We start from the raw sequence: 9,088 nt of genomic DNA on the forward strand, positions 1-9,088 counted from the left end.
ACTGAGGAAGAGACGAGCCAATGGGCAATTGGTGGCTCTGGTATCAGAGGAAATGATAGAGGACAGAGGCCTCCCCTGGGAAGCCTTCTTGATGATTTGGATACTGTAAGGTTTTCTACTTCAGCGCTTTGTTTATATGGAGTATTTATATTATATGAAATCTCAGGTATTCCACACTTATCTTGAACTCCATATGTAGCTGAGGATGACCTTGAACTTCCAATCCTGACTTTACCTTCTGAAGATTGGGATGATAAGCCCACACCATCACTCTTGCTATTCAGAACCCAGAGCCTCTTGCATGCTAGGCACCCATTGAGATACACTCTGATTCCAGATGGCAGGACTTTGGATAAGTGTCTTCATGTAAAGCCTTGCCTTTCCCCTTCTCTGTCACTCACCATGGCTCCAGTTTGCCCCAGTCTGAACACAGATTCTGGTGTTTGCCTCCACTCACCCCATGCTATTGTGCTAGGTTCTGAGGAATCGATTGCACTCCCCCAGCCCAACACTTTTGCGCAGGTTTCCCGAACAACTGTACACACAATGCTGGTACTTTGCCCAGACACTTTCCTGTGCTGAGGCCCTCTTTGTACTTTATCCTCTTTCTTTAGATCCTGATTTGGCTTGCCCTGGTTCCAGCTTTGTGTCCATCAACCTGCTCAGCATCCATTGCCCCAGACTGATCAGTAGCCACAAAAGGAACTGTATTTGGGTCACAAGCCATAGCTTTCTTCCCACAGTGAGAACTAGACACATCACTCCCTTAGTCCTCTGCATGCCCAGAATATTTGCAAATGCCACCTGGCTGGAAGAAGAGTCACTTGGGACAATCCATAAAATGTAATCAGGTTCCAATATTGGGGTTAAGTGCAGTCAGCTACTCAGGGCATCTCAAAGCTGAGTCTCAGAGGCCCTGGTGAGGCAGGAAGATTCCAACTCTGTTTATCTGAATGCTAGGTCTCCTCCCTGAATCCACCATTGCACCTGACTCAATGTAGACCAGTGGGCTTGCAGTGGTGACCTTGAACCCATCACCCAGGAATACACATGTGAAACCTTTCCCATTTCATAACTTTATTTAATTTTCTCTCTCTTCCCTCCCCCGCCAGCCCCTGAGAGGGGGTGGAATCCCCAATTGGAAGGGAAGGGACTATTCTGCTCTCCCTAGGGAAGGATGGTGTCCCCTGGACAGGCTTCATGGATGGAAGAAGCAGGGGCCTTCCAAACAAAGCCAGGGCATCGCCCAAGAGACTACGGCCAGGTCAGAGCCCCTCGGATGCCCTGTGGTCCTACATCCTGTGGATCACCTAGAAGGTGAAGAGCAGAGAAGCCTGGGGGAATGGTGGAGACAAGGCTAGGATACTGCGTAGATGTGAATCTTAGGATGCTAGGGTGGGCTGTGATGAGGTTTGGAGTTAGGAAGCTGTATGTAGTAAGGTCACAACAAGGACCAGGGAGACCAAGGTGGGGTCAACAGGGCAAGTCTGTGCTCTGAGAACTGGGCTCTGTGGAGGACCTGCACTTTAGGGTCTTGGGAAAAGGGCACTTGCTTTGAGTAGAGGACAGATGAGAGGGATGGAGCTGAGGAGGAAGAGAACTCTGGTAGGGGACCAAACTATGGGGTGGCCACAGCCAGCTGTCCAGCTTCAGGACAGCCATCCGAGCCGGGCATAGCCCAAGCCACCAGTTTGTGCTTCTGTGTTGCTGGAGGGTTCCCCATATAGCTCAGCCATGGCAGAGAGGCAGGCAGATTTGCCCAGATCTCCTCCCCATCCCAGTCTTTCTAGATGCTTCTTTCCCTGCCCAGCATCATCTGCTATCACAGGGGAACATGGTAATGGTTGGGGGAGCCATGCTGGGGACAGATCACAGATTCAACTTAGGTGGTATTGACCTCAAAGGACCACAAGTCACTGCATTTTAGTCTAAGGGTCCCACCCCACTCACACCCCTTGTGCATGGCTGGTCTTTCCTATTTTTGACAGTTATTCAGACATCCAAGCCCATGGTGAGATGGGGAAGAGAGGGGGGAATTCTGGGGCTATAGGGGGTGGGTATCTCAGAGTGCACCCTGCCCATCTCCCCGGCAGCCGCTGTCCCCGTGGACAATGAGCACCGGGAAGTAAAGGGCATCCTCATAGCATGGAGGGCTTTCCAGAGGCTCAGTGTCTTCCCCTCTACGTCCCAGGGGACCTCCACTCAAGCTGCGAAAGACCCCTGGGGTGGCTCGGCCCCCAGCACCCAATGAGAGGCGACTGCGGCTGAAGGGCAGGCGAGGCCCACTGGGCCGGGCAGGAGGCAGGGAGTTGCTGCTGACTGAGCGACGGCAGCGCTGGCAGCCTCGCAGGTAGGCTCCAGAGCCGGCACCCATGACCACAGCCTCAGAGTAGCTGGGCACCAGCTGCCGATTGGAGCAGATGTGCCACTCAAGCTCTGTGAAGTCCACGGTGGCCACTCGAGAGAGTGGCGGCCCGCTGGGCACAGCTCCTGGGGGCGGGGAGCTGGCACCGAAAAGCTTCTCCACTTGGTAGTGCACGTGGGCTGTCCCATAGGCTGCCACCACGCGCAATGGCCAGGACAGGGTGGCCGCGGACACCAGCCAGAAGACCCAGGCTCTGGCATACCAGGGTGGGCTGCGGGGGTCTGCGAAGACCATGAGGGACTCACGGAAGTCTACGTCCTTCAGATGCATGCCTTCACGGGCCTCCAGGTAATCATCCAGACCTTCATTGGCACTGAAGAAGCGGGCCCTCTGCGTGAGGTATGAGGCCTCGGCCTCAGCACTTCCGAAGCTGAAGCACTTGGTGAAACGCAGCCGTGTGGCCGCGTGGTCTGCCAGGCCCACAAGCTCCTTGGAGACATCACGGACACCATGTGCACTGTAGTCGAACTCACCCCGAGCTGTGCGGCTGTCTGCCCTCTCATGGTAGACTTGAGTGGTAGTGTAGGCATCCCCATTGCGGTAGCGGGTGATTTGGCGTGTGCGGCGAACATAGTGGTAGCTGGTGGCCTTCCACCAGACACAGGGCGGAGCCTGCTGCAGCCGATGGATCAGGGCAAGAACGGTGTTGGCATCAGTGCGAGGCGCCTGGCATGACCGCACATGACAGTGCCAGCACTCTGCCAGGTAGAGGAGGTAGAGGAGGGAGACGAAGGCCAATGGGATGTACAGGTAGCCATCAGAGCAGGGACTGGCTGGGTAAGTGGGCGGTGGACCACCAGCCCCACGAGCCAAGGCTGCCTCAGGCCCCAGGACTAGGCGTGGCACAGTGGCCAGGCGACACCAGGCCACTACAGCCCCACAGGCATGGATGAGCAGTGTAAGGAGCAGGCACTTCCAGTGAGACTCTCGACACAAAGAGCCTCCCAGGGACTGCTTCAGGGGCCGCTGCTGCAGGGTGGGCAGAGAAAGGAGAGACACATGTCAGTGGAGGACCACTGGAGTGAAGGGGGAAGTACCCTAGGACCCACGTTATAGAAGATGCCGAAGCTTCTAGTGATGGAGCTATTCTGCAGCAAGAGTCACAGTAGCAAACCTTGTCTATCTACTTTGAGCTTGCCTCCCCCCTATGCCCTGTTGTGTGTCAGTCAGAAGTTCCCTACCCCCTAAGTCCCCACCTCCATGACTACTGAGAAAGCTGACTTATGGTAGTTCCTGTTCTGTCTCTAACTTGCTGTGTGCATTTGGCCACATTTTTATCCTCCCTGGGTTTGGATTTTGGTGCTGGTGGTCTGGGAGGATGATGTGGCAGGGATCGGTGTGTGTGTGTGTGTGAGAGAGAGAGAGAGAGAGAGAGAGAGAGAGAGAGACAGACAGACAGACAGACAGACAGACAGACAGAGACTATGGAGCCAGCTACCCACAACTTTGAGGTGTTAGCTCTTCTATCAGTGTGGCTTGGGCAGACCTCTCCTCTACTTTAGCATTTCCTCATTCATACATCTAGTTGTTGAAGATTCAAAAAGATCACATTTGGGAACTTGTTAGAATAGGATCTAGCCCTGGGAATAATCACTTTTGCTGCCACTCTGTTACTCCCGCTGGTCCCTTGTTCCACTAGGGAGAGGCTGGAGAGAGAGAGAGAGAGAGAGACTGAGGAATGGGGGGAGGTTGAGTCTTGGGGCTAGGAGCAGATGGAGGGCCACCCTTCACTCCCAGTGTGTGCTAAGGGAGGAAGGAGGTGGGACACAGCTGCTGGGCAGTACAGACCACTTCCTGACCCAAGAGCCTGGCACATATTCCATGCTGGCAGGACTACCAGCCTGGCCATCTCAGCCCTCTCATGACGATAGAAAAGGGAAGGGAAAGAGGAAGGGGAACTGGGAGAGAAGAGATGAAAGCATAGAGGAGATTCTGGGCAATGTTACCTACTCTAGCCCTGCCATGCCTTGAGTGGTCCAACAGGAAGAGGACTTCCCTCAGCCTCATCCAGGGCATCCTGCTCCCATTTGTATCAAGTTTATAGGTGCATTCTGCCACCTGGACCTGTACCAGCCAGGTGCACACACCCACTCATCCACATCCCCAACACATGCTCATCATAGACCCACCCACCACAAAGGAGCACCATCCCTCATCCAAGAAACAACAGACCCTTGCCTATTTTCAGAGAACAAGCCTCATGGCCATAGCAAGGTATACTCAGCCACTCAATCACAGGACACACATGCACACACATGTTACAGCTGGCACCCAGACACCTAAGACCCTCACCTGACCACAATGCACATCTACTCCTCCCTAACCTGGCACCCACAATCCTCACTTAGCCACACACTACAGAAGCACAGCATGAAGTCACACACACACCCCCACACTCTTGGTTGAAGACCTAGGCCAAGGAATCCACCAGGGCCTCACCTGACTAAGGGAACATGTGTCCCTACTTAAGATACAGGGAACACACAATCACAATTCTTTCTCACAGACAAGCACATTATATCCACTCACACATGCACAGACCACTCACCACACTGTTTTTCACATTACCACCTATCATCCTACACTTGGCACATCCTCTTAGCTGAAGCTGAGGAGGGGCTCTGGGGAGCTAAACCACTGGAGTGAGCCCTCAGTCCTCACCTGGGAGTGGGGGAGAGAAGGGTATAGGCAGCCGCTCCCTTCTCTCCCCTTCCCCCCCCCCCAGTCCGTGCTATGGCTACTGCATTGCAGGCACCGCCCCACACCTCGTGAGCAACTGGGCTGAACTGGGGACCTGACCCCAGGGCCCTGGCAGTCGGGGACAGCTTCCCAGGCTGCGCTATGGAACAGGGACGCGTGGGGGCCACAGACGCTGACGTCACAGGGCCGAAGAGGATGGTTGAGGGGGCGCCAAGGGCTCAGGTCTCCCCTACATTCCTGCTCAACCATTTCCACCCCGACCTACCGTAGCGGACCCCAAAGCCGCGACCCCAGCTACCACGCTAGCTCCCCAATGACGTCATTGCTGGAGGGGCTCAGGGACTCTCCTCCTCGGTCCCTCTCTGGGGTTCTCCCCTCCGCTTGTCCCCTTCACCTCTCTCCAGCTCTGGCACGGTCCCCACCACACGCCCCGGTACCTCCTCCCTCAGCGGCTCGCTGTCCGGAATGAGTGCTGCGGGCACCTCCCCGCAGTCGCCACCTTCCCCCTCCGGCATGGTGTCCTGGCTGCTCCGGCTGCCGGGCCCGGGCTCCGGGCATGATAAGCGGTAGGGCGCGGAGGGCTGCGGCGCTGCCCCGAGGGGCGTCCGCTCGGCTCGGCGGCCGCTGTGGAGTGCGCCGAACCCAGCCCGAGCACAGCCCGAGCGCGGCGGCGTTGGCGGTCGAGGTGCCCGGCGCCCCGCCCTCCGCTGACCCCGCCCCCGCGGCACCGGCGGCGCCGCTGGCTGCGCCTGGCACGGCGGGCGCCCCCCGCCTCTGGAAGCCCGGTCTGGGCCGCCGCCGGACGACTGGCTTCTCTGGCTGAACTCGCGCTGGCGACCTTGGGCGAGTCCTTGCTCTATGGCGCCCGAGTCTCTCCAGCTGTGTAATAAGCTGGGTGATTCTGCAGGTGGGTGGGCACCCGCAGGGTCCCTCTCGAGGGAATGGGTCCAGCGATAAACCCACCCAGACTCCACCCCAGAAGTCTCATTTGCTGGGCTCTGCTTAAGGCTGGAGGGCTGACTGGAGCTAGGGCATCAGAAACTCTAGGCTGCACGACTTTTGACCATCGTATTCCACCCCTAAACTCAGCTTTTCGGAGAAATGAATATGGGAAAAATGTTGGATTAAATTCACCAATCTTCTCTGGGACGGGGTTTTCCTGAATGAAACAGCCTTTTCCCAGTTGCATAACGTAGCCCTCAAGAGGCTGGGTTCCTCACACCCAGGCTTGGGTCTAGACCTTGCACCCAAGCCAAGCCCCAAGTTGATAGGACAGAAGGAGCTGTAATGCTAAGTGGGCTGTTCATTCTGTGTTTGAACAAAGGGCAACTCCAAGATTATTTGTTTGAACATTAAAAGATGATGTAACAGGTATAAAACAATGCTTTTGTCCTTGTGTTTGCTGTTTATTTATTTGGCTTTTCAAGACAGGATTTCTCTGTATTGCTTTGGAGCCTGTCCTGCAACTAGAGGCTGGCCTCGAACTCACAGAGACCCGCCTGCCTTTGCCTTTCGAGTGCTGGGATTAAAGGCGTGCACCACCAATGCCCGACTTTTATTTTATTTTATTTTATTTTGAGACTTGGTTTCTCTATGTAGCCCTGGCTGTCCTGGCCTCAAACTCAGAGATTTACCTGCCTCTGCCTCTGGAGTGCTAGGGTCTGTGGTAATTTAAGAAAAGCTGCGAACAAGATGGGTTTTTGTTAGGAAAGGGGATCATAAAAAGGAGAAAGGGAAAGGGGAAGACCAGCCTCTGGGGACAGGAGCAGCAGAAGAGAGGAAAGAGAGGTGGGGGTGGGGGGTGGGAGGTGGGCAGGGCCTTTAAAAAGGGAACATAGTGAAAACGCACAGATTGTGCTCTTAGTGGCTACAGCTGAGGGCATATCCTGTCAGAACCCCAAGGGCAGGCACTATAGTATACAGATGCCTGAATACTAACACCACCATCACCTGATTTTTTGTGTGTGTATTTACTTTTTAGATTTTATTTTGTCAGTATGGGTGTTTTGCCTGTATGTTTATTCATCACATGACTGCTGTGCCCGTGGAGGCCAGAAGAGTGTGTTGGATCTCCTGGAACTGGAGTTACAGATGATTGTGAGCCGCCATGGGATGATGGGAAGCCAATTCAGGTCTTTTGGAAGAGTAAACAGTGCTCTTAACTGCTGAGCCATCTCTCCAACTGCCCCCATTTGTTTACTTATTTATTGGGCACAGATGTTTGCTGGCTATCTTCTTTTAAAAAATAATTTAACTTTTTATTTTATATGCATTGGTGTGAAGGTATCAGATTCCCCTGGAATTGGAGCAACAGACAACTGTGAGCTCCCATGTGGGTGCTGAGAATTGAACCCTGGGCCTCTGGAAGAACAGCCTGTGTTCTCAACAGCTGAGCCATCTCTCCAGCCCCTGCTGGCTATCTTCGATGTATAATTAGTATGCTTGAGTACTAGGAGGACATAGATGTGGAGAATGACATAGTCCCTGTCCTCATGGAAGCTATCCAGGGAAAAGTCTGGCTAAAGAGGAGTTCAAAACCCAGACTCTGGTGTCCACTCTGGGCCAGGGTCAGGCCTCTGTTCCCTTTGTCCCTATGTAAGAACTACAGTGACCACCCCATTTAAAATGTAAGTTTATTTTGTGTACCTCTCTCTGGGTGAGATGTATGTGAAGGGATGCATTTTAGCCACTATGCAAGTGTGCAAATCAGAGGATGACCTTGGGAGTTAGTTCTCTTCTTCCACTCTGTGGGGCCTGGGGATTGAATTTAGGGCCTTGGAATTGGCAGCCTGCTGAACTATCTCACAAGCAGGCTAATGTGACTCTTAAAGGCTCTAGACGAATTGATAGGAAGGGAAAAGGGCATCCCAGGTGGAGAAGCAAAAGCAGCCGTTGGTCTCTCATGGGCTGTTTGGGGAGCAGGAAGGTATCACTTTATGTAACAACACTAAGTAATCAACTCCAAATATCGGGGGTATGTCATGCTCTCTGGAGAACAGTGTGTGTGAGAGATGTCTTCTATGAGGGTGGGAGTGGTTACAACCTGGGTGGGAAGAAGAGTCTGGGAAACTAGGAACAAGGCTTAATGGCCTCACTTTGAGATCACAGGATTGGCGATGACTAAAGAGCTTCGAATGCAACTTCAGGAGACAGATCAGCACACTTCTGCTTCCCAAATCCACCAGACCACACACACCACTGGAGGAAATGGGACAAGACCCAATGTGGATTCCTGTCCCATGTATACCACCAGATCTCCAGAATTTCGGACCTTCTGGGTCTTTTCTGTTCACTACCCCGTGCGTGCGTGCGTGCGTTTGCGTGTGTAGACGACGTACGCGCGCGAGCACATAATGTATTGAGCACGATCTTAAAGCCACCCAGTAGAGACCCTCACAGATGAGCAGGATAACGGCGAATGCTAAAGGGCATTTTCAGCACCGGCTGACGGACAGCACCTGCTCGGAAAGGAGTGGGAGGTTGGAGGCGGAGTCAGCGTTTGAGGGTTCTGGACGGAACTGTCACTTGCTTTAAGCAGGCAACAACATCACATTCTAGCCTGCCGGGGCTCCGCTACAGGACTGGGTGAATTGGAGGAAAGAGAACACAAGACGGAGGACAGAGATCGGTCAGAGCTTGACCGACCGCTACATTCCTCCTGGACTTCGTTGGGGCGGAGCCAGCTCTGTAGCTGTGTGGGTCCGGAGCTCAGTCTTCCTACCGGCGTAGTCGTGGCAGGGAACGTCAAGTGCCCCTCGGCGCAGACGCGGAAATAAGTTACACATCTTCCCCACCTATTGGCCGGTCGTGCCTGGAATTAATAAGCCTCCTACTCAATCGGAGAACGTCTTGAATAGCTACGCCCCCTATCTATCGGAAGTTGACTATGGCCAAATCCGATTGGGCAAAGGCTCACGAGTAGCCAATTGGAAGTGTGCGAGGGCAGAACTAGCTCCTCCGAAA

The 9,088-nt window shown here is 54.0% G+C and overlaps 1 protein-coding gene across 1 annotated transcript; it reads right to left on the bottom strand.

Moving 5' to 3' along the window:
* Window positions 1-2,016: 2,016 nt before the first annotated feature.
* Window positions 2,017-5,779, bottom strand: Tmem151a (transmembrane protein 151A). The gene is made up of 2 exons (XM_051193612.1): window positions 5,563-5,779; window positions 2,017-3,394 (listed from the first exon to the last, which is right to left on the bottom strand). Exons 1-2 carry the CDS (start codon window positions 5,638-5,640, stop codon window positions 2,063-2,065), a joined length of 1,410 nt encoding a protein of 469 aa, XP_051049569.1. The 5' UTR covers window positions 5,641-5,779; the 3' UTR covers window positions 2,017-2,062.
* Window positions 5,780-9,088: the final 3,309 nt, after the last annotated feature.

Source organism: Phodopus roborovskii, unplaced genomic scaffold, assembly GCF_943737965.1.
Source record: "Phodopus roborovskii unplaced genomic scaffold, PHOROB, whole genome shotgun sequence".
NCBI classification, from domain to species: Eukaryota; Metazoa; Chordata; class Mammalia; order Rodentia; family Cricetidae; genus Phodopus; species Phodopus roborovskii.

Coding starts and splice junctions, on each gene's coding strand:
- Tmem151a (XM_051193612.1), bottom strand. CDS start 5,640: ATGCCGGAGGGGGAAGGTGGCGACTGCGGGGAGGTGCCCGCAGCACTC. Junction 3,395..5,562: donor GCGAGCCGCTGAGGGAGGAG/GTACCGGGGCGT, acceptor CCCACCCTGCAG/CAGCGGCCCCTGAAGCAGTC.